General features: G+C 34.8%; 2 protein-coding genes across 2 annotated transcripts in view; both read left to right on the top strand.

Annotated features, from left to right (window-relative positions):
• LOC133182699 (uncharacterized) overlaps positions 1–1,582 on the top strand; it is a 54,436-nt gene extending 52,854 nt beyond the window's left edge. Inside the window, exons 19-20 of the mRNA XM_061317550.1 lie at positions 229–367; positions 1,328–1,582. Coding sequence (XP_061173534.1) covers positions 229–367; positions 1,328–1,576 — 388 coding nt within the window. The 3' untranslated portion in view covers positions 1,577–1,582. The remainder of the gene's footprint in view (positions 1–228; positions 368–1,327) is intronic.
• A 21,496-nt stretch (positions 1,583–23,078) lies between these two features.
• Positions 23,079–25,369, top strand: LOC133182698 (von Willebrand factor A domain-containing protein 7-like). The gene is made up of 6 exons (XM_061317549.1): positions 23,079–23,349; positions 23,863–24,099; positions 24,212–24,331; positions 24,590–24,754; positions 24,871–24,983; positions 25,199–25,369. The coding sequence occupies exons 1-6, from the start codon at positions 23,088–23,090 to the stop codon at positions 25,367–25,369; spliced, it is 1,068 nt and encodes a 355-aa protein (XP_061173533.1). The 5' UTR covers positions 23,079–23,087.
• The last annotated feature ends 1,621 nt before the right edge of the window (positions 25,370–26,990 follow it).

The following is a 26,990-nucleotide window of genomic DNA, read 5'->3' as shown; positions in this document are numbered from 1 at the left end:
CAATTATAGTTTCACTCGAAAGACCGGGTTTCACCCGCAATGAGATTCGCACCTGCGATGCAAGAATCAACTCCTTATACTCAATTCTAGAACTGGACGAGGCCTTAAAATTCAATGTGAATGTCGCAATAATTTCCTAACAGCCCTAGTATGTGTATATTAGAGCCTGATATAACATGAATCCCTTCTTTCATGATCAGTAATATTGATTTTAAAAACGTATTTCAGAGGTGACTGTTGTTCCTCGTCGGTTGTCCTCAGTGCTATTGATGCTGAAGGCTTCGTCTCTCAATGTAGATTTATCTTGTATTCAGAGGCCCCATCTGACAACATTGTAATGGATTCCATAAATCCCATGATGCAGGAGGTTTGTATGTGATATCAACAATGGTGCAATAAATGCGATGCTGATATTGCCCTTGCATCAATTAATAAGATAGAATACTTGAGAGCTTTTATTTATTTATTTTTTGTCTTGTTACACAGACATGGGTCTGATTTTAGTGAAAAGTAATCTATTACAATGTAAATTAAAAGTACATTGCTTTATATATTTAATCGATTGAATTAATGATTGCATGCGGATTTTTAAATGTAATTGAGTGAATTACTAAGTAATTATTACAGTAAGAACGTAATACTAAAGAATCTGATTAGAATTGATTACTTTTGAAAATAATATGTGCACAAACTGAATAAAGACATAACCATAAATATTTATCTACCTATATTAAAATATAGTAATAATATTCGATATATATAATTTAAAATATAGATATGGTTTCAAACCTTGAGGCGACAGTATTGTTTCTACATTATTCACGGAATTGCAAATCATTAAAAAGTTCAAAAGATTCGCATTGTTCTTTTCAGAAAAATTTTTTCCACAGATTTATTATAAGCACAGTAAAGATCAACACAAAATTCGTACCATTACTTACATGCACCGAGTTGTTCCAATTTTTGTAATTTACAAATTTAAGAAATACTGAGTTATGACACTAAACCAACATATAAATTTACATATTGGTTTAATTTTCATCCAAAAATGTCTCGTGTTCAATAAATCTCATAGGAGTGGATATTTTATATACATGTATCGATTAAGAAGTCAAAAATTGTAGACAGTGATGCATGCATGAAATAATAGAATGAGATATTATTCGACAATCAGGATTACAGGTGTTTTTCTTTGAGTAATCAATTAAATTAGATTATATGTTGTCAAGGTTTCTGCTGCTTTACGATTACTGACTAAAAGATGTAAAATATGGTTGCAATGGTGTATGTAAAAAGCTATATTTAATGTATGATTAATACTTTACAGAGTTCTTTGCCGAGTTCTCGAGATTTGACCATCATTGGTGGAGCAGTGGGCGGCGCAATAGCTGGAATAATTATTGTCTCTATGGCTGTATTCCTGAAACTTCATATATCAAATTCAAAGATATATAAGGTCAATGACATAAGTCATAAATTTGTTGATCGATCTGAAAAAATAAAAAATACGCACTTTAAAAACACAGAAAAGCTGTCACAACCAAGCGCTGCTAGAGATTTAGATATTAATTTCTGAACTGTTATTTCCTCAATACACCTTTACTTGACATGTGTGTAAATTAGAACTTAAAGTTATTTGTGATAATTAACATTTTTTTGTTTGCTTATCAACTTTAACGTAGATTAAAGATTTTTGTTTTGTTTTTTAAAGAATATTAATGAACAAGAGCACCGCTAAGCGGAGCATCCCCTCGCGCCAGGCACTTCACCGGTAATGGCAAAATTCTCAAGAGGGACGTTAATGAAGATACAATCAACTAGTTAGGTTTAAAATATTTAAAGGTAAAGAAAAAATATATTGCAGCACAATTTTAATAAAATCAACTTGGGGGGGGGGCATTTTTAAATCAAAGTGCATAAAATCGTGGGGGAGGGTGGAATAACATGCATACGTAAGTGGGCAGAGTTTCCCTTATTCCTAGCAGAAACATATCACGTATGCTCTAAGTTTCAGTAATTTACCTACCTATGTAAATCTCAAAGTTGTATGCAATATACATAAAATCTGAGAATACCCGCGGAAGCAATATTTCTTCGTAATAAAAAATGAAAATATACCGGTGTTGAGAGGTCACTGAAACTTGTGAAATGTCTTTATAGCTTTCGGGAATTGCATGCGCCTCAAGAATAAATTCCATGTTGTAAACAGACACCTGTGGAAATTTGGTATTGAAACCGCGACATTCATCAAATCATTTCAATTACTCAGCGTCAGAGATGACACTTTTAGTTTATACAGACTGTCTCAAGATACGCACAATAATATGACAATACGTAAATACAAAGTAGAACTTACTGAACTCTTAAGCGAGTCTGTCGAAGCGAACCGAATTTTCCAGGTTGATTAAGCGGAAGCGAGTATTGTCAAGTCGTACATAAAATTTCAGGGTTTGAAGGTAGTAAAATCTCGATATTTTAAGAAATATTTTACCGATTAATTTGAAAATGAATAGGGTTCGTCCTTTTACAATGCCACATAAGTATGTGGAAGCTGAGAATTGATAGTCCAAAGGTTCTCTTTAAATCTTGCCCACAAGCTGTAACGGACACACTAACACACACACATACGCACAGTACCGATGCTATATCCCCTCCGCAACTAGTTGCGCGAGGGGATAATAAATATATATGTACCTTGTTTACATTTAAGTGAAATGTACATGCATCTTCGGTCCAAATCGCTTTTAAAATATGTTGTTTTTTTTCATCACATTCTGAATCTGTTTTTCCCCATTAAACTTGCTCGTTTAGGGTTTTAAATAATCTATTTTCTCACCCCAGGGACCTGTTTTACAAAGGAACTTACGACTAGACCAAAAACTTAGGTTGATTGTAGACTTTTTTAAAAGAAAAATTAATGATTCCTTTTAAAAAGATTTAAACCATTTTCAATTTCATGCAAATCAGAAAGTTATCAGTAGAATTAAAATTTGGTCTTGGTCGTAAGTTCTTTTGTAAATCGGGCCCCAGATCTGCATAATGCTTGCCATAGTGCAGTTTGCACGGCCAATGATGTGCAGTAGAAGGTTTGTTTAGTATGTCCTCTTTAAAGTTCGAAGCCTAAAGCATAAAAAACCTAAACAAAACACCTGCATGTGTTTGCTGATAAACTAAAATCAGTTTGACATTTCCTTATTAAATGCGATTCCTTCGTCCTTTTTTTCTTTATCAAACAAATAAAATCGAAAATTCGAAAATTTTTAGCCAAAATTCATATCCTTTCCTGGAAAGTTTTTAATGAATGTAGGATGTCTGTTAGGTTTCGTACAATTGATTCATATTTATTACAATTTCTTTTCTGCTTGAACTTTCAATAAGGCGTGAAAAAAAACATTAACATTAAGAATGTTATTAAAAAACACACACTTTAAAGTTTCTATTCCTAAAATACACTACGGTAAAGTACAATATAGTGAGTCTCTAAAAACGGAAAGGTTTAGCACTCAATTTCGCGTTTTTGTTTCAGTTCTCTACATGTATGAAATATAACAATATTATTCAATGCAGTGTTCGTTTTCATTTCACTTATGCAATGCTTTGAATATTAGTGAGCTCATAGGGCAACCAATGAGAATCTAGGTCACTCTTTGAGAGACGCTAATTAAGTATCGCCAAGAATGTCATGCCTTACTGAAAGTTCAAGCAGAAAAGAGAATTGTACTACATGTAATTTGTATCCAGCGCCGAAGTCCTGTTAGCGATAAGTGTTGAATAAAGTCCTCCATCCATATTTTTTCATTACAGAGTTGACATACAAAACAAAACGAAAATGTTCCCGTCATATTGTACATCCATTCTTACTTTTCTTTCTTTGCACTACTGAATTATGTCGACTTTGTTACTATTGTGCCATCGTGACAGGGGTTTAATTATGTGCAACTGATTTATGATGTGATCGTAGTAATTGAACTTATTTTAAATTACACGCCTGCATGAGGATTGGAATTGTCAGATTTCGTGATATGGCTGATTGTTACATGTAATCGAAGGAGACAATGTTTTATGACCATTATAAACAAATTTTCACAAGATCATTTTGTACCGTAAAATTATGTTTTATGCTCGATGTTTTATGGAATCTAAATATTTTATGCAAGATTCATTATAAAGTAATTTTCACGAGATCATTTTGTACCGTAAAATTATATTTTATGCTCGATGTTTTATGGAATCTAAATATTTTATGCAAGATTAGATTGGTACTATTTACGACCAGATTAATATTTCTGTTCAACTTAGTTTTCCAAAAAATAAGCTTATGATAAGGTTATATAATCAACTAGTTCTAATTGTAACGGAGACCGTTACAGATGTTCCCCTACTTCCTTTTGGTGCCCCATTTTCTGTAAGTTTCATTGAATAAAGCAGTATCACAGACTTGCAACTTATTTTCCAAAGTATTTTAATAACAATGCACAATAAAGGAGTGTAAGCCAATCAAATTTCAGTGGACGTGCAAGCACGTGTTTTCAAATATTACCAAATACATCATCTCATATTATCTCATAATGTAGAGCTACATTTTAGTTTTCGAAGAATTTACTGAAAACATAGAAGCTACATTTTAGTTTTCGAAGAATTTACTGAAAACATAGAAAATTCCAGCAATCGGAATATTGACCAATTAGAATTCAGCACACGAGCAAGTGTGTCCTCGTATTCATTTCTGATAAAATCATAATGTAGAGACATATTAACATCTACTCTGAATTTCGTCTTGTTTCTTGAAAACTAAGAAAGTTACAGCCATTTACAAATCTTAGCCAATCACATTTCAGCTCACATGCAAGTAGATTTTCTAGATTTCTCACATAATATTAGTGTTTCACAATATATACCTATGTCTTAAGTACCAAAGTTATTCATTGAATAGTAATAGAGCAAATAGGGTATTAGCCAATCAGAATTCAGCACACGTGCACGCATGTCCTTGTGTTTAAGTTATGTAAGAACACATTATAGCTATCAATATTCTATATTTCATCCTGTTTTGTTGAAAAATAAAGAAGTTAAAGCCCTTTAAAGTATCAGCCAAGCAAATTGCAGTGCACGTGCTTTCAAGAATGTTCGTATATATCGTGTTGTAGATCCTCATAATATACACCTAAATTTTAAATATATCAAAGTATTTTGACAAAAAACAAGGAAGTTATTGAAATATTTGTTTTAGCAAATCAGAGCAAAGCGTACGTGCATGCGCGTGAGTTCATGCTAATTTGACCTTGCCATCTTGTCTACACTACTAATATATCTTTTTGATATGAGTTTCAAAGTATTTTACAGAAAAAAATAAAAAAGTTGCGCTATGTCAAGTATATCAGTCATTTCACCCATTGCACGTGGATGCATGTGCGCGCAAAATGACCTTCGTTCCGCACATCTACACAACATGTCTGTTCACCCTAAAAAAAGTAAAAACTCTCAATCGGATGAGTAGTTTCCGAGAATACTCGCGGACAAAAAAGTACCGGAGAAGAAATTTAGAAAAAAAAAGTAAAAACAATATGTTCCCAAACTTCGTTTGGGGAACATAATAAACCGGTGTTCGTCGTACACTTTGTGCCATTTTGCATACTTACTGCTAGCTGCTAACGTCGTTATTCGTCGTGTATCGTGCGTTAACATTGGAGCATATTTTCAGCTTCTTCATTGGTACTGCTGAACCAATTTCAACCGATTTTGGCAAATATCTATGGGTGAAGGGGAACAATTTCATGACACCCGCCCCAGTGAAGCTTGAGGGGTGGGGCTACAGTCATGAAAATTATTGCAATTTTTAAAAATCTTCTTTACTCCTGGACATCAAGCAGTCAAACTGTTGGCATGATTGTAATAAGCACTGAGCTTTCTACCAAAGGGGGAGTTTCGATAAGGTCGCTCAGCGGCCCACTTTTTTTCATAAAAATAAATTTCAATTTATTTTTTCAAAACTAGTTTAGAATTCAAGATAAATATATTAACTTTTGTTATTTACATTTCAAAAGTTAATATGAGATGAATTCACACCGTAGCTGATACATACTTAGATGTACCCTCAGATCCGTTAACATTAGGCTTATGGGAAAATATAAGAGGGAGGCATTTAAAAATCGATGTTTAGAATATGAAGTGCATGAGGGACACTCACCTAATTTTTTTCAGTAATTAGATATACTCTGTACACTACTTTCTTGAAATATGATGAGTGTCGCGTGTGCACTTCATATCCAAAAAATGAAAATTGCATAAAATTTGCATATCTAAAATTAGAAGCTCCTGGTTTCTTGATCTGACTCTGTGTTAAAATACTAGGCCAAAAGTAGCATATTTTTTTTTAATCAAAGAAGATTCTCTATTATATTAACAGTAGAAAACATTATCGTATCCTATCTTCATTTCGACACTTTTTTTGTCGCCAACGTATATCGTTAACGTAACATTTTTAGCTCACCTCCTTGAAGTTGGGGGAGCTTTCGTCATACCGTCGGCATAGGTGTTCCAGGTAAAAGTTTTTGAAGCAGATTTTTCTTTCAAGTATATCTATGCCCTATATCAATCAGAGTTACCTGATCCAGCGTGTTTCCTTGTCACCAGTCAGGTTTCAGATGCTGGATTTTTAGCCAAAGAATGTTCATGTAAATGTTTTAAAAAGCAGGTTTAAGTTTTTGGAGCAGAGCAGCTGTAAGCACTTGTTGACCAGACTTGCTTTATGATGCACACTACTATATTGCTCCAGATGCTGGATATGACCTACATTTCATTAACAAGTAAGCAGGTTAAAGATTTTAAAGCGGGTCTCATTCTTATATAGCTATAAGCCCTATCGTGACCAAACTTGCATTGATGATGCATCTAGGATTGCACATTACCAGACATGGTTCAGATGCTGGATCTTTCTTACATTTTCCGACTGACTGAACAAAAAAATAAGTTTTAGGGCAAGTCCATTCCTTAACGTTATTTATCATGCATAGTTATATTTTTGACTTTCTTGTAAATAGAAATCCACGCTCCAACATGCTAGAGAGGAGCCCATATATTTATGTGTGGTTGATATAGGAAACGTGGCTTGTTTTAAGTCTAGATGTCTAGGGGCATATGTCTGCTTGATTACAGATTAAACACATATCTTTGGCGTTTTCACATGTAATTCGAACTGCGCTCTGTTCTAGCAAATCATATATAATGAATTCTAGAACTCTCTAAATGAGAAGTGACTAGAAATGCATGGTGTAGAAACTTAAGTATCTATGAAGATTTGAGAAGCGAGAGGAAATAAGTCCTGGCTGGGATTCTCTCAGTTATGCTGAAAACATAATGTCGATCTATGTGGGCAAATACATGATACGTAATATGATGAAAAAATCTTTAATGCATTAAATTTTCCTTCTCATTATGAAACTTATAAGAAATATTTTTGACTGTAATCAATATTATTCATATTATCAAATACATTGCAATATACAGAAGCCAGTAGGTGCAAGGTAAAAAAAATGTGTTATCTGTCGGCCGTCAGATAAGTTTCTGCCATTGAAATATCAGGCGGCCGCCAGATAAAATTGTAGTGTTTTTGCCAGTCAAGTTGTAGCACCCAATGATATACCTTAAAGCACTTGATTGACAGAGGTACTCAGACCAGGTATTTTTGAAGGCGGTGCTTAAAATATCTGCCTTTAAGGAGGCTGGGGGGTAAACATATTAACCATTAGATATAACTTAATTTTTTAAATATGATATCTTAAGCTGTCAAATTATTTGGCAAAGAAAAATTTCATACATTTTTGTTTTAAAATTTGATCAATTTTGCATATCTTTATATGGAGCTCTTCTTCTAAAGGAGATCAATATAGTCTGAAAATGGCCATAACCCCTCAGCCATCTTAACGACATCTACAGCTTCTCTTTGAATCAAATCTTGAAGTTTCATGCCTTATTAGCAAAGGTAAAATCTACACTTCATAAAAAAATTTACTTCATAAGGTCTTCACCCCATAACTTTAAATTTATGTTTTAGTAGATTACATGTCTACACCGCAAGGAACTTATTTGTCGGATTCTAATTATTTATGTTGCGGCCAACAGATAAGTTTCTGGTCGCCGCCAGTCATTTATGTGGTGGCCGCAGGAAAACTATTTGGCCGCCGCCAAATATATTTTTCTAGCGCCCGCCGAATAATTATGTGGCGGCCGCCAGATAAAATATTTTTCTTACCTTGCACCTACAAAGTACTGGCTTACCTAGCAATATGAAAAGTTTATTCATGTATGTATATAAAATTGCATTTATTTTATAATCTTTTTATTTCAATTTTATGATATTAAGGTATATTTTTATAAAACATGTAGTTGTATAACCTTGTTGATGAAAATGTAGTGCATATACCTGTATATGACGTTTTTACATCCACCTATCTCATGTCTACATATCTTTTCATTTACATTTTTCGTATGGGAAAATGTTAAATATTGATTATAAAGTTTATGTATAAACTGTCGATTAATTATGATGTTAAAACTTTCTATATATGTTTACGTTTCATAAGTTAAAACATCCTCTTATTAAAAAAAGTAACATTTTACACACCAGAAAAATATCGCACCTTAAAAAAACATTCGCATAAGATAAACACCATTTTCCGTAAAAAAAAATTGTTGAGATTGGTTAATTTATGTCTTTATTCATATTTATCCTATTTCATTTCCGATTTTGACGGTTAAAAAATCCACTTTCCCCCTATGAAAATGTCTACTCCCAAAATATACGAAATGGGGGTATACTTAAATTTTCAATTAACACGTGACCGGAAAATGCGTAACATAAATTATTTTCATATTTTTAGGAAGTTTAGAAATTTTTCTACAAAATATCAAAATTTCATAAAATTTCGTGAGGGGCCGAAAAACGGCCTTATCGAAACTCCTCCTTTGTGAATGTCATGGCCCCATGATCAGGGATTCATGAGTGGGGTGGGGCTATTTATATATCATATAATAAAAAAGCATAAATTCTTGAAAAGGGTTCCTCTCTCCCTCTGAATAATTCAGCAGACAAATTAAGTACATGGTTACATAAGCAAGGGTGCCTTTTTCAAAATTGTGAAATTCATGGCACCTAGATCAGGGGCTCTGTTGTTAGGGCGGGTCTCTATTCATAAAACTGTTAAAAGGCATACATGTTTTAAAAGTTCTCTTCTCCCGGATATTAAACAAATTGTATCATTATGATAAGCAAGGAAGCCTCTTCCAAATTTATGAATTTCATGGCCCCTGGGTCGAGGATTCTGGTGATGGGTTTGGGCTCTCCTGATTATATTTTGAAAATGCGTGAATTCTTTAAAAGTCTTCTCTGCCTCTTAGTATTCAGCAAACAAACTAATTGCATGGTAATGATAAGCAAGGATGTCTCAAAATTGTGAAATTCATAGTCATTAAATCAGGGGTTCTGGTGCTACGGCGGGACTCTATTAATTACATAGTGAAAATTCATGAACTCTTTGAAAATCTTCTTTTTTCCAGGGTTATTAGCAAATCAACAAAGTCCAATGTTTATGACGAGCAAGGGTATCTCTTCCAAAATTGTAAAATTCATGGCCCCTGGGTTAGGGGTTTTATTGATTATATAGTGTAAATAGATTAAAATCTTCATTTAGCAGATAAACTAAGTGCATAATTATGAAAAGCAAGGGTTCCTTTATCAAAATTTGTGAAATTTCTGGCCCATGGGTCAGAGGTCCTGGTGTTAGGGCGGGACTCTATTGATTACATAGTGAAAATTCATTAATTATTTAAAAAGCTTCTCTGCTCAGGGTTGTATTACAATCAGGTGACTGTTATGGCCGTTGGGGCTCTCGTTTTCTTGTTGAGTCTGGAAACATAACAAGAGGCCCAAGGGTTTTAACGGTCACCTGAGTATAATACAACACTATTAACTGATAGACATAGCAATGTTGCCCAAGAATTTCAAATATCTGATAACAATACCCTCGCTTATTGTAGCGTGCTAGACCCGGGTGATCGCCTTGGGGTCATACTTGGCTTTCCAAAGCCTTAAATGGATGATAATGAATGCAAAATACACAAATACAATGAACACTTGCCCATTGTGTAAGGTATTAAATATATGTCACTTGCCTAGTGCTACACTTCAGTACACAGAGACTTGGCTATATAACGTTGCTATTTGTCACTTGCCACTAATTATACCCCCGCTCCGAAGGAGAGGGGGTAAATTGTTTTACCCTTCTGTGTCTGTCTGTCTGTGTGTGTGTGTGTGTGTGTCTGTCTGTAACAAATTTTTCGTCGCAGTTTTCTCAGCAACTACTCATCGCAGATGCTTGAAATTTTAACACACTCTTTGTTTAGGCATGTCATATGGTGGGATTCATTATTGTATGAATCCGTGGTCAACTTCGTGTTTATCCGTCCGTCTGTACGTACCATACATAACAAATTTTGGTCGCTGTTTTCTCAGCAACTACTCATCACAGTTGCTTGAAATTTTAACACACTCTTTGTTAAGGCATGCCATATGGTGGGATTCATTTTTGTACGAATCCGTGGTCAACTTCCTGTTTATCCTTGCGTCTGTCCGTACCATACATAACAAATTTTCATTGCAGTTATCTAAGCAACTACTCATATCGATGATGCTTGAAATTTTAACACACTCTTTGTTTAGGCTTGCCATATGGTGGGATTCATTTTGATACGAATCCGTGGTCAACTTCCTGTTTATCTGTGCGTCTGTCTGTACCATACATAACAAATTTTCGTCACAGTTTTCTAAGCAACTACTCATCGCAGATGCTTGAAATTTGAAAACACTCTTTGTTTAGGCATGCCATATGGTGGAATTCATTTTTGTATGAATCCGAGGTCAACTTCCTGTTTATCCGTGCTTAGAGTGTATATTCACATCAGAGCGGGGGTATTACTAGTGAGCATTGGCTCACAGACTTCTTTTTACAACAAGTCACCCTGGCTCTCTGTAACTCTTCGTTCACTTTGATAAAGTGTAAAACATCTTTATCCAGTCTCTTGTCAACCTTGACTTAATCTGTTAATACCTCATCCACTTTCAAAGAGATTACCTCAGTGTAAACATACTATGTACAATTTCAACTTTGCTAATGAGATATATGGAGATAACGAACAGTATTCAAGCTCAAAAGTCTATTAAACAATACAAAATAGGAGCAGAGCAAACACGGACCTCCAAAACATCAGAGGTGGGATCAGGTGCCATGGAGGAGTGAGCATCCCCTGCCGATCGGTCACACCCGCCGTGTGCTCCTTGTCATGATCGGGAAATAACGGAAAAATCCGTCGACAATTCAGTGTGTAAATGATGGCCTACCAATTAGTATGAAAAACGTCAGTCAGCATTTGCATTTTCACTATATAATCACTAGAACCCCTGACCCAGGGGCAATGAAATTCACAATTTTAGAAGAGGCACCTTTCCTCATCATAACTATGCATATTGTTTGTTTGCTTACTACCTAGGAGCAGAGAAGATTTTTAAAGAAATTATGCATTTTCACTATATATTCAAAAGAACCCCACCCTAGCACTAGAACCCCTGATCCTGGGGCCATCAATTTCACAATTTTGTAGAGGGCCCAATGCTTATTACAATCAGGCAAACAGTTTAAACGGTTTAACCTCTTGATGTCCAGGAGTAAAGAAGAAGATTTTTAAAGTTTGCATTAATTTTAGTGGTTTTGAGTAAACTCAGGTGACCTAAAGAGTCTTACATGAATCAAAATATAATGAAAATCACTATAAAATACAGAAATCAGATAAGATGAAGATAATTGATTGATTTTTGGTGTTTTACGTCCCATTCGAGAATTTTTCACTCATTTTCAAGGTCTCATCCGAAGGACTCGCAACTTTCACTTCAAAGTGCCGGGTGCTTGGCGAAGGAACAGTAGGTACCTATTTTGATCGACTTAGGTCAGTCGTGACCGGGCTCGAACTCACGACCTCCCGATCACGGAGCGTGAGCTATTGTGACGATAGATGAAGATGATTACCATTTCATACTACATGATACCTATATGCCTATTACACAAGGAGTTGCACTTAAGTTTCATTTAAAATATAAATGGAATAAGCCAATGATGCATGAAATTTGACAATTATTTCTTCTTACTAGTCTTTCTGTTTATGGTCGCCCGCGTGGCTCAGTGGTTAGAGCTCTGCTCTAGAGTCGCGAAGTAAGGAGTTGATCCTTACGTCGCGGGTTCGAATCCCACTGTGGGACGTGGAGACCGGTCCTTCGGATGAGACCGTATAAACCGAGGTCCCGTGTCACAGAAGGTGCTGGCACGAAAAAGATCCCTCACTGCTCAATGGCCGTAAGTGCCGAGTATAGGACAAAATTTGCAGCTCTCCACCGGCAAGTGGTGGTGCTCCATATGAGTGAAAAATTCTCGAGAGGGACGTTAAACAAAATACAATCAATCAATCAATCTTTCTGTTTAAATATATTTCTAAGTCCCATGGAAAAGAGATAGTCAACAGAAATGAAATCAATTTATACTACTTCAGTGGGAACAAAAGACCTTGCCTGCATAAGCTCTTTATAGAAACAGGGTTTCAGTTGTACAATTTATCACTTCAACGTTTGTAATACAAACTTGAATATATTTTGTGTGTTTTTGTGAAATCGCGTCACCATATACCGGTGAAGGGCTTCAAATTTAGACCTTTACTCGGCACTCAGGGCCATTGAGCAGTGAGGGTTCTTTATCGTGCCAACGCCTACCGTGACACGGGGCCTCGGTTTTTAAGGTCTTATCCGAACTTTCACTTCAAAGTGCCGAGCACTTGGCGAAGGAACAGTTGGTACCTATTTTTTATCGACTTAGGTCAGTCGCGGCCGTGATTCGAACACACGACCTTCTGATCACGGAGCGAGCGCTCTACTGACTGAGCTACCGTGACGGCTATAATTGCTTGGAAGTATATATAATAATTAAAATGTAAGGCCGTGGTTCTTAGGTAAGGTAACCTGCACTGTGTTCCTGAAACAGCCAGGGTTCCTATTGTTTTGAGAAAAACCAGTTTTCTTTCACTCTTATTCATGATTACTTTGCCCCAGTACCTCAAAACAATTCCTCTCGACTGCTTTCTTAACCCAAATGCTTTGTTTCCAACCTTTGTTCTCCATCGTACATATCTTTAGTTTCCTATAAAAGAATGGCTTTATTTTATTACCTCTCGTCCTCTGCTTTCTTCTCCTCAACTGATTCAGTCAGATAAAGCCTAGCAGCTGCTAGCGTCTCTTTTTTTCATATGGCTTAGTCTACCTACTAAAGGGGTGATCAGTTCTTTGGGAGATTCTATTATCCAAAAATTCCCTCAGAGTTGGTAGATATGGCCCATTACACTAAACATACACAAACTACGCCTCCATGAACGGGTTCCTTGCGTATTAAATGATTAAAATATACTTTAAAACCTGTTGTTTTTTTTTCTTTTTAAGTTGAAAAACCATACGAAGATACATTAAGAACGGAAATTTCTTTCCTTATATTTACTTAAAAATACTACTTGTGTGTTATACAGACTATGTACATAAACACACTACAGTGTGTCATTGTCCTATTGTGTAACAGTTATCTTGCACAGTCTCAAGTGCTCCTAATTTCTTTACCATACTTCTCAACGCTCTCTCCATCTTTTTGGTATCTTCTGATTACCTTACTGTTTTCTTGTGACTGTCTCTATCAACTTGTACCTACGTCACTCCTAGTTTTACAGCAGGGACAATGGAATGGTAGCAAAGCTGCATTTGAGTCCCCAGAATTGTTTCTATCCAAACTGTTTTCTATATGTATATTGTGGGCTGGACTCTCCTTCGCTATTTTTCTCTTTACTCCAGGTAAGCAAAGTGTTGTTGCTCTTCAATGGTTCTGTGGGATTCAAGTTCGGACTTATTTAAAGATGAGTTCCCCTGGATTCTCCTGCCATTCCTGATCATCGTCTGTTTCTAAAGTCACGAGAGTCACGCAGCTGCTAACCGTATCAGCTGTGTTTGCTGTCGCTTTTGTCGTATACACTCTTCTGGTGTCGGACGAGAAGCGATGGTTTTGCATAGGGCCTTTCCTTCATGTCTTCATAAGCGCAATTAGTGATGAGATGTTCTCTCCACTTTTCATGCGATTGGAGTCGGTGAAGACATATGGAACACAGGAAACCCGGTTTCCTCGGAGATATTTTTGTCAAAGGCATTTTGTGGTCAAGGATCTGAAAAACACAAAACTAATTATTATTTTGCAAATTATAAATTGATAATCTGAGTGCCAATTTGGCCCTTTTGGCTGTCTTTGACTTGTATATTCGACTTCTATTTCATTCAAATCTGCATTTAGTAGATAATCTTAGTGTAAGTCGTCCCCCTTTTCACTAATATCTTCTACGTATTTATTTTTGTCCCCACCCACGTGTAGGCACTCATCTTCATTTCTGTCACGAGACTGATGCTTTGCGACCTATATGGTCTAAGTCTGTCTATATGCACCACCATAGATTTGTTTCCATCCTCTCGTTTAACCTTAAATGTAAGATATGTGTGTTTCTTTAAAATTATATAAGAGCCATACCAAAAGCCAAAAGACTTTCCTGCAGTTCTCATACTAACACTTTGTTACCAATTTCAAAGTGTTTAGGGGTGATATTCCTATCAGAGTATCTCTTCTGTCGTAACATAGCTTGATTAGTTAATTGTCAAGTGTATCGATGGGCCTCTTCTATAATGCTATGTAAATTTCACACATATTCATGAACATTCACTTGTTCTTTATCTCCCGGTAATCCGTACATAATGTCTAAAGGAGTTGAGACCTCTCTTCCCAACATTAGCATGTTAGGTACATACGTATAACCTGTACTCTTTATATCGATCCTGGTTTGTGTGAGGGAACTTGTAGCCGCTTTAGCACCATGGACTTGGTTATTTATCCTCTCAGATTGTTGTACATAATCGCCTACTGCAGTCTTCTTATTTGGATCTTGCCTTGGTCACCAGCCACCTTTTTCTTTGCAAAACAGTTCTTCGCTTGGTGCCCCCGTTTTCCACAGTTATGACACTTGAATGGAAAACTTCTTGCAGTTGGAAAATTTAACAGCCAGAGTTCTTATTGTTTTATGAAGCACCAGGTTTTTTCCCTTAGTCAGAATCACTTTGCTCCCAGTACCTCAACACAATTCCTCTAGACTGCTTTCTTTACACTAAAGCTTTACTTCCAACCTTTGGTCTATATGGTTTATTTCTTTTGTTTCTTTCAGAGTGGCTTTATTTTATTACCTCTCCTCTTTTGCTTTTTTCACTTCAACTGCTTCAGTCAGAATAGGCCTGGCAGCTGTTAGCGTCTCCTTTTTATACATTTGACTCAGTCTACCTACCAAAGTGGTGATATGGCTCCGGGGCCATAAAACTTGGACGAGCTCACTTTTACCAAAGGAATTAATTGTGGATAAGTGAGACCGAGATCAAAAGTGAGCTCGTCTAAGTTTTATGGGCCATAAAACTTAGACGAGCTCACTTTTACCAAAGGAATTAATAGTGGAAAAGTGAGACCGAGATCAAAAGTGAGCTCGTCTAAGTTTTATGGCCCCGGGGCCATAAAACTTAGACGAGCTCACTTTTGATCTCAGTCTCACTTTTCCACTGTTAATTCCTTTGGTAAAAGTGAGACTGAGATCAAAAGTGAGCTCATCTAAGTTTTATGGCCCCGGAGCCTGTTCTTCGTTATCCATATCCCCCCAGATTCAGAGTTGGTAGATAAGGCCCAATACACTAACCATTATAATGTTAATTTGAATAGAACCACTATATATTGTAACTGAGGTATAACCTAAAGGAAGTAAAGTACATGAGAATGTTTCGACTTTAAATAAACAAGTAATTAGTAAAACAAAGGATAACCACCCACTATGTATATTTTCTGATTATTGTCTGAAAATACAGTCAAATTACTAACTTTGTTTATTGATTGATTGTATTTTGTTTATCGACCTATTCGAGAATTTTTCATTCATACAGAGACGTCACCTGCTTTAGGTGAAGTGCCATAAATTTCGCTCTATGCATGGGGCTAACAACCTTCCCCCTGGAATTTTCAGAGTTATTAAATTTTTATGTAAAACTAACGAAAAAATGACCTTGGACCCTATGAAACACGTGTACGTGTGAGGTGAGTCATGAAGAAAACTGACTTAAGAAAATATCTTCTCGTACCTAACATCCCCCCGTATTGAAATAGGTTCTCAAGGTTCGTCAAGTTAACTTGGGGGGGGGGGGGGGGGCTTGTCAAAAAAATTCTGAGTCTGATGATGTGGAACCCCCCCCCCCTTCCCTGGAAAAAATTCCTAGCCCCTGAAGTGGGGGATCTTTATCGTGCCAACGCCTACCGTGACCTCGGTTTTTTTAGTCTCATACCTGGTCAACTTTTTAATGTTAGAAATAATACTGTTTAACGTTGTGAATGGAATAGTTGTGGGTGGGAAATTGTAATTACCTGACTTACGGAAATAAGCAGAAAATTGATTGCACTGATTTCACGGTATGCATATGGATATGGACTTGTAAGTGTAAACTGTACTACGTTAGAACCATTCAAATTAACTATCAATCCAACCAAATACGTTCGTGGAATATTCATACATTACAGATGACTTGTACAAGGTTTGGTTTGGTTTGTTTGTTGTTTAACGTCCCTCTCTAGAATTTTTCACTCATGTGGAGACGCCACCACTTGCCGGTGGAGGGCTGCAAATTTTAACCTATGCTCGGCACTTAGGGCCATTGAGCAGTGAGGGATCTTTTTCGCCAACACCTACTGCGACACGGGACCTCGGTTTATACAGTCTCATCCGAAGGACTGGTCTCCACGTTGTACAAGGTTAGGAAATGCCAATGGTTTTCAGTGAATACCTACCTATACAGTAGGCTATCTGGGTTGTCTCATTAAATTCTGCACAATACACTATATATCATCTCTAGTGGCCACATTTTATCAACTGAATTTATATATTCTTTTTCTAAGTAAGCTCAGAAAGTTACACTATAATATTTGTTAAATAAATTCAAAAATTTAAGACAGAGGGTGCAAACGAAATTTTTAAAATAGTTGTCACACCCGATTCAAACAGTATAAAGTCAAACTTCGCGCCGTCACGGTAGAGCGCTCGCTCCGTGATCGGAAGATGGCCGCGACTGACCTAAGTCGATAAAAAATGGGTAGCAATTGTTCCTTTGCCAAGCGCTCGGCACTTTGAAGTGAAAGTTGTGGGTTTTTCGGATGAGACTTTAAAAACCGAGGCCCCGTGTCACGGTATAGGCGTTAGACGACAAAGAGCTCTGCTCAATGGCCCTGAGTGCCGAATAAAGGTCTTAACGAGGTTGGATCCTGATATTTAAAGTCTTAAACTTTTTTTGTCAAGTATATTTTTAGTTTCTACACACATAGCTTAATTAAAAATCAAAACCAAAAATGGGGGTCAATATGCTTCTTTTGGCGCTAGAGTACATTTAATATGACCTTTTTGCACTTAAATTTGTGTCTTAATCAAAAATCACATCTTTGACGTTTTCACTCCAATGATTTTATCCAAATAAATCATGGGACAAAATAAATTATTCGTATATTAAAAAAAAGACACTTTAAAATTGTAACTAAGAAAAAGTTTCAAATTGCTACCATAATCAATTATTTGACCTTTCTGCACTCAAAAAATGTGATTTTTCTGTCATTAGAAATTTAACAAGCAAGAAAATTATTTTAAAGTCTTAAACTTTTGCTGAATTTAGGTAGATTGATCAAAGTTATCTTATATATTCAGAAAAGAAAAACAAAAGTGGGGGTCTATGATGTAAATTTTTAGATATTACTAAAAAAGTATTAATTTTATGTTAAAATTGGCTAAATTTTTTCCGGACTTTCAGAATATATTTACTATATTTGTCACATTATAATGAAAGGATTCATAAGAAATAATTGAATAGGTATTTCAGAACCGGCATAAAACATTTCACTGCAAAAACAGTTCTGTGTGCAACCAGCATTGAAAAATAGGAATCTAAACTTAACAGTACTGTATATATTTCAAAAGGGAAAAATTGATCATTTTCTCCTAAAAAACCTTCCGCCATAAAATATAGTTTCTGGCTAATTCCTATCTGAATGGAATTTAATCGCGGTTTTTTCATTGGAAATAGTTTAATTTGCATTGTAGAATCCAGATTTAATGTTTGAACTTAAAAATGATGCAGAATTTTATAAATAAAGGTTCAGACCAAAATCTGCCCAAAAGCTCAGGATCGAACCTCCTTAAATTTGAAGCCCTTCACCTGTATATGGTGACGTCTCTATATGAGTGAAAAATGATCGAACGGGACGTAAAACAAAAACAACATACAATCAATCAAGCAAACTTCGGATACAAATTACATGCATTGTATATTAAATTTTGATAAGAATAGAAACTATGTAAATTGTATACTCAGTTATATTTAAGTAGTATTTGAAAGCTAGGTGTTTATTGCTTTTGAGTATAACTAAACAGAACTTGGCTAGGAGTTTATCATTTGAGCAGTATAAGCACATTTATTTAGGTCCATGTATGATAAATCAAGAAATAGATTTATTATAAAAATTTGTTGCTGAAATTACATATCATAAGACTTTTTTTCATTTGCTTGTCATAGTGAATAAAAACAGGGTTTTTCAAGAATTTGTTCAAATGTTAACTCGTTATCCAGTTGCCTTCCTGAAGCAAGTGGTCATTTAATTGGTTGATTCATTCAAGGTCACCATATTTACGTGCAGAATCATCCTATTGTACAAACGCCTGAGCTTAAACTTACTCAGGCGCGGATCCAGGATTTTTTTCCAGGGGGACCCACCCCAGACAAACAAAAACAAAAAACGTAAATTCCATTTCCCAAACGTGAATAATAAATTAAACCTATTTTGTGGTGGCAATAGTGGGGTCCACGTTTTCTAGGGGGGGGGGTCCAAAGTAATTTTTTATTTGCTTCAGTACTAAACGTTTAATAACTCGGCAAACTCCAAAGGGGGTTGGGACCCCCCCCCCCCACCCCTCGATCCCCTCTAGATCCGCGCATGTTACTACACTTTGTCTTTCTGTCACATGAAGTACTTGACTGGTATCTTCTCTCAGCTTTTAGGTCTGTTACATCATACTAACGCACTGCCAATAGCACTGGCATTGCTCTTGATTATGTCCGTGCCAGCAAATCAAGTTTTCCAAATTGTCTGCCCTTGATGAATGCAAGGCGGTTTACTCTGAATTGCAGCGTCAATATCATCATTAACTCTGTTAAAAATTCTATACATTATTTACAAGTCAAATGAATTTTAAACCAATTAAAACAGAATCCTTTTCTTGAATTTATAGGTCTTTCTTGCTTAATGTCATTCTACATGTCTATTCCTGAATTTTAACATCATTCTTCTGTTGTAAATTTTGTGTTAACTGCCATTTGGAAATTGAAAGAAATTACACTACGTTACTAGATTACCAGATTGTTCATCTCAATCAGGATTTCTGTTACAAATTGATACAAAAAGATGCAATAAGTAAATTAAATAAATGAATAAAAATAGATTTAAAAAATATTTTTTACATTTTTATATGGACACGTTCTCTTCTTGATACAATTAATGTATTTTTTTTCAAAATCGAAAATAGGTTGATCTAGTCATCTTTCAGATTTATCGACTATAAGAAGTGCATTGATCGAACTGGGAATGCCTGTTTTAAATGTTCTTTGGTTGGTTCTATTTTTGGTACAATATATATACATACCGAAGTACACAGATTTTAACAGATAGTAACATTTATACCTTGAGGAACCATGAACATCTTCATAAATGTTATTTTATTGGTCTCTTACCAGGCGTCGAACTTTGTTCATGGTTTCCCTCTGAAACCAGTTCAAGGAGAATCTGAAACAAGATCTCTTCAAATATTAAATATATACGGATTTTATATCTCAGCATACAACTTTCTAGTTCAACACAATCTTGTCAATGGAAGTGGACTTTCAATGTCCGAAACTGTAAACAAATATTTTGGTGACGGTAAGACAAATTTTTGCCATAGTTTTCAAAATGATAAGATCATTTTATTTCTGTTTATATGGTATAAGGAAAAGGTAATCATCTTATGACAAATGGACGGGTTAATAAAATTGAGAATTCCTGTTATGCCAGTTTTTAATGCCTCCGGGATATATAGTAGAAATATTTTACTTATTCCATATTGTTACAATGCCTCATTGGTTCATATTGGCTTAATATGTTTTTCTCATAGCTTGTGTTGTTTACCCTAGTATTTGTTAGCTCTACTGGTCAGAGACCAGAAGAGTTTATGCATTAGTAAGGTGTCTGTCGTCCGTCAGTATCTCTAGTTACCGTCTGTGTGTACACAATTTTTCAAAACGTTGCTCCACCAACAATTTTGGTTCGATTTCAATAAGACTTGGTACACAAGCAGTCTAAAATAAGATACATTGTTCTTTATTAGAAGTACACACCAGTAGAGCTAAAGTCTGGTAAGAGACTTCCGGTTGCTTTTACCTCGATTAGGAAGATAATGTATTAAGTTGCCTTTTCTATCGAACCATTTTGGCCAAATTTTACGCTTTATTTCATAAATATTTTGTCAATCAGAAGCAGAAAAGAAAAAAAAAATAGGTGACATCAAACATAATTGTTGAAAGTTTTAAAGTTTTTCTAGCAGAGAAAAACACATGCAGAGTTTTCTGATGCTATTTCATAAAAAATTATGCAAGAATTATACAAGGCATGTCCAATTTTGCTATTTTTTATTATTTGATAAATATCCAAGGAAACAGAGGGTCCTACACGTTTTTTGTCTTGTATTGCAGTTAAAAAAGAGACAAGATATTTACACAGGTTTAACAAATTTAATAACTTTATGTATGTAGATGCTGATTCTCAAACACACTTTTTGGGTAATATTTTCGTTATAACGGATCATCAAAGCGAGGTTCAGCGACATCTTTCCGGTACCGCCCTCTACCACGTCAACGGGGAGCAAATAATCATGGGTCTGTATTCAAAAGTTTAGTTTTACATTTTTTATGGTCCTGGAAATACGTTTGTAAAATACACAAAACTCATATACATTTATATTTCTTCTTTTTTTCAGTTCTTAATAAATATTTTTCTCTGTTGAGGATCTGCATATTACACAATACCTCTTCATTTAAGTCAAAATGAATTAGGAAGATAAATGTTAATGAAATTCCTTTAACTGGACTTTAAATTTATACTTTGTATGATAGTAATCTTAAAATTTTCCCGAACAATACATTGAACAACAATTTGTTTTAAAAGCAGCCTCAGTAAGTTGTGTTTCAAAAATGTCCTTTAAAATTGATTTCCAAACCAGGAAGTATTAACTGTACCTTAAAATAACTAAAACTGCTGAATTACTGCAATAATTCCTTTTAAAAAGTATACATTACAGCATTCAATAAACAGAGATCATTGTCTTATTTTTTTGAGCACGTTCCAATTGCAAGAACATTGTAAATTATGCAGAATTTCAAACTCCTCAGTGTGTATTAGGTTTTTTATGGTCCTGATTTTCAAAATGCCCATCTAAAACAGTTTTTTAAAATAATAATGGACGTCCTCAAAAAGGGACCAATTTTCATGCGCATTTTCATTATAGGTCTTAAATAAATTTTAAGACCATATGATTTGTAAACATCTCATTTCCATTCTAAGTTGAAATAATTTCGAGACAGGTTGCATTGACTTCGTACTAATGATTTTAATCAACAACAATCACATTCAACTTAGTCTATATCTATCCATCTATCTATCTATATATAATACCTTTCTTAATTAAATGAATCCTTAATCAAACATATCTAACCTTACTGTAAATATTTTTTAGCCCACAACTATGTACGGTCACTTAGGAAAACACTGATAAGCCTTGCTAAGACGATGCTTCCCGAGTCTAATATAGATATCATGAGGGAGAAAATGGCGCAATGTTTGTACACTATTCAGCAGTTTTACAGTAATACTAACTGGATAGAAATCCATGGAGAAACCATTTTGAAAGAGTTTGGTAAGTCAGCACTGTAAATCATTACACATGTAGGGAATATAGACCTTGTTTTAATACTAACAATCGATACATTTGTACTACTCAACCTGATTAAAATTTTCTTTGCTAGGTCTCCAACTTTTTATTGTTTCAATTGGGGAAATCTTACTTGCATTTTAAAAACAAAGGAAATATAAACCTCAAATTCCACGTCTGCTTCACGAAACAATGTAAATAAAAAAAAGGAGTTAGTGAAGGTCAGATTTTAATCAGACTGCCTAACTTCTTTCTTTGCAGCAGCACCTAACAGATTTTATTTCCTTTTGTTTATATATATATATATATATATATATATATATATATATATATATATATATATATATATATATATATATATATATTCCTTTCTCTTTTACCATAGGTATTGCAGAATCACTTCAGATCAACATCAATGACCTGTCGGAAAGTACGTGTAAAGATTGTCCAACGGACACAAACAGGTATTACTTCCTTTATATGTTTTCTACTGGTATTTAAATTCACACACACACACACACACACACACACACCCTGATTTTTGGACGGTGTAGTCAAATCCATCCTCGCATGACGTAGTAACCCTTGGTCTTCAAATCTTTTGACTGTACATATCGCGCATGTACATATACAAACGTGATTTGGTATGCTTAACACCTGTAACACTTTTTCTTCTTCATTTTGAAAATATCTTATACTGGAAGCAACTTTCAGGAAGCCTTAGCATTAAGGAAAAGAAACGAGAAATTTTTCATCGGAATTAAGCTGTCATACTTATAATTCGTTTTATCCATTAATAAGAAAATATGCCTATTATTTCTCTACTTGAATTATTTTTCAATAAAAATTAGATTTTTATATTTTTTTCACTTAGCATATCAAGCGGTATGTGTAGGAATAATATTCTGTCCGCCACAAAGTTGACAAGTGGATACAGATCAGGTCAGGATGTTTCCAAGCCACTGAGTAGTGCGTCAGGCGAAGGAAAATGTAGCCATGGTTCCAGTGATGACGATTCCAGACACAGTACAGCGACTGGTGGGATCTACAAAGGAAGGTCGTCTTCTGCGCATGCTCCGCACTATCACTTGCATCTTCAAGCATTTGAAGCTGCAAAGCAAGCATCTGTTTATTTTTTGACCGATGAAGGTAGGTTTTCAAATGACTAACACAAGTCGGACTTTATTATGTAGCGTATTTCATAGCGTCTTCTCTGAAAAACTAAGATAAATATATTTTTTCAGATCTATTTAACAAGAAAAAGATCCAATTCTGTCAATTTCATGTCTCTAAATCTTATTTTATTGCTACCCTGGAAAAAGAAGTCAACAAATTAAAATGATTACAATTATTTATGTCAAGGCTTTCTTTATTCAATATTGTACGGTGAATTGTTTTATATACTTTTCCAGCACTATAAACTTAGGAATGATAAACTGAATACAATTTTAAATTAAGGATATGAAGAAGCAAATTTAGTTGTCCCTGCTTCCTTGCCATTACCTGTTTACTGTTTGCCAGAAGAGAAAGGGCATTTGAACAAATTTCATATTAATATATCGTGTTTTCTTGACTTGGAAATATTTTGTAATATTCACTTACTATAGTAAACATATATATATATATATATATATATAAACAATATACAATTCACATTTTCAGATAATGGATTGATGAACGTTCTTGGTTTTGATCTCTTCAAGGAAGTGCTTAGTATTAAAACCAAACAGGAGAATTCTGCTATCAAGTCTCGTTCTATCACATTTGTTATTGACGTCACTGGTTCCATGGGGAATAATATTGCCAGTGTGAGAGAAGCTACGACGAAATATGTGGAGCTTATACGAACGTCAGAAAATGTACCCGAAAAATATATCCTTGTGACCTTCAGCGACCCAGGTATTTTATTTTTAAAAAAGTATTATTCATTTGAATGTGGTAAATAAGTATTTTTGTATTATTATGAACAATTAGAATTAATGTTGTTATATTAAAGAGTTTATTTCCACAGTTACTTTAGAAACTGCACGAGAAACAACCAGCGCTGATGAGATGATCAAATGGTTGACGGATCTACGTGTGGATGGAGGTGGAGACTGTCCTGAATATGCTTTATCTGGTTTACTGACTGGTAATTCAAAGCCAGGAAACTATGAAGTCGCTTTCTATATGTAAAATTACTCGTGATTATAAATTTTTAATTCGCCCAGAATCAACAGATTTTTGTCAAACTCGAATTACAAAGTATTCTGAGACTGAATGCATCTTTTCTTATTCTTTAATATATTTTGTTTGTAATAGTTCTCCCTGTTTAAATGTCAAAGTAGCGTTTTAAAAAAGGTTAAGATTTATTAGAACATGTTTACATTGACCAGTATTGGGATTTTAGGGGCCACTATGTCTAATAATAAATCCGCTGTATACATTATTACTGATGCACCTGCAAAAGACGAAAACAGAGAAACAGAAGTGATATCAATTTTACAGAGGAAAAACTTAACTCCAAAATTTCTGATAACACCTGAGTGTTCTGCAAGAAAGAAGCGTCATGCAGGTTTGTTTCCTTCAATATAATAGTAGTGTTTGTTCCTTTAAAATTCGCTTCGTTTCATGGAAACCCCCCTAGAATTTTTCTTAGCAATAAAGCATTAAACTCGATGCTTTCAACAGGTCGACACAAGCGCTCATCTTCCGTGTATGATCGGATAGCTCAGGCCACGGGTGGGAGTGTTAACAGAGTACAGACCTCTGAACTACAGGCTGTTGTGGAAGCAGATCTCACGGTATGAACTTAAACAAATGCTTCTTGTAAGGATATTCCAGGTTGAAATGCCCCCGAAGGTAAATTTAAGTTGCTATTTATAAAAGATATTCGATGATTTAAACTCATAAGTATTAGATAATTTTTTCCCTGATAATTATACCATCTAAAGCATGATGTTGAATGAAATTTATGTTTCGAATTTTGAAATCATTGACTAAGATATTCGTGTTTTAGGGGGATATTCCCTCCTCTGTTGCTTTGATCAAATGGACAACTATGCAAGCCAGTGATCCAGGTGTCTTCAACATTGAAGTAGATAGATCCGTTATTTACTTGACTATTTTTATTTCTGGTTTGAAGAACACAACTGATCTGATTCTAAAATACCCTAATGGTGAGTGTTAAAAATGTGTGAGTTACAAATTTGTCATATAAGTTAATGACAAAGCGCATATGTCTATTGATATGTGTGCCAGATGATTCGTTTTGAGATAAAGATCATTTTGTAAAGGTTTGGGAGCTTTTTTGAGGTGGTTAGTTACTAAGTATCCTCAGTAGCAACAATTAATTTAGCAGGACATTTTACTGATTTTAGCCATGTTAATATGCAATGAATAATCAGATAATTTTAGCACTCCCTTGCAAACGTACATTTAGAAGTCAAATGCTTTAAACGGAGAAAGGGGGGTGGGTGGGTGGGGGGTGAATAAATTTTCTTAAACCGTTTAATTGTTAAGGCATTTTGTCTTTAGATACCACAGTCAAATTTGATTCCTCTGAAGATATCACTTTAAACCATGCTGGGAGCGCGGGTACAATTTCAATTAAGGTATTTGTGTTTTCATAATAAATATAATAAACAAAATTAAAAAAATGAAATTTTATCATAACAAAATATTCTTTGATATGTTAAAATCAACATATACGTGTACTTACTGGAAAATACCTGCAGTATTCCACAATATCCTAAGAATAAAAATATTCATTTATAATGTACACCAAGTAAAGAACACTTGACCATTTCCATTAATTTTCCTATGGATGGATCTTCTTTCGATTTATTGAAAGTAAATTTTCAAAATAAGAGTAAAAATATAGATTTTTCACCCCAAAAATAAGAGTAAAAATATAGATTTTCAAAAAGAAAAAGAATCAATGACTTATCATACATAAAGATAACACCTTTAAGACAATGAATTATTATCGTTCCTGAAAATGTTTCGGTACATTTATTTAAGGGCAACGTCAGACAATTTTATTGTCAAAACGTGTTAGGATTTGCGTGCTCAGTGGTAAAAGTGGGGGGGGGGGAGGCTGAGTCGGGATTTTAATCCCCTTCAGCTTCAATCCCTGCACCCACTGCTAGTACATCTTACCAACGTAAAAATGTAATGCGGGTCATGATAGAATATTTACATCCACTGAATATTGTCTCCTTTATTTCTTAAGAAAACCATTGCCGTTTATCAGTCCGTAAACACAACTAAGCATATCACCACTACAGATTTCTGGAGAGTGGCTGTTCCATCAATGAAACGTACAATGACGTGCATATCAGTAATACACTATTCCATCGATTTAATCCTATGTTGAATGAATATTTGCACAGATATACATATAAATAATAAAATGTCTTTCTTTGTTTGCTAGCACGGGAATTAACGTTGAAGCTATTGCAGAAAAAATTACATAACCCGCTTACGCGGGTTATGCATTTTTTCTGCAACAGCTGCAACATTAATCCCCGTACTAACAACCAAAGAAATCATTTTATTGTTTAAATACCTACCATATAAACGATACAAACATTTCATTATTTAATTTTAAACATTAAGTTCAAAAAATGATGTTGTCTTCTACCATTGAGGCTTTAGGCATTTCCGACGCTTTATCTCTTCCATGTTCTTTAATAGAAACTATATCCTAGCTTTTAATTTTTGCTAGTCACCCGAAATAGGACGTTGGACATTGGAAAGGTTATCTAGCGATCGCTGGATTGTGAATGTAACTTCAAGTAGCAGATTTG

This window comes from Saccostrea echinata, unplaced genomic scaffold (assembly GCF_033153115.1).
Source record: "Saccostrea echinata isolate AGI-Se365-2 ecotype Australia unplaced genomic scaffold, CSIRO_AGI_Sech_v1 ptg000009l, whole genome shotgun sequence".
Lineage (NCBI taxonomy): Eukaryota > Metazoa > Mollusca > Bivalvia > Ostreida > Ostreidae > Saccostrea > Saccostrea echinata.
This window is presented reverse-complemented; position numbering and strand designations above follow the sequence as displayed.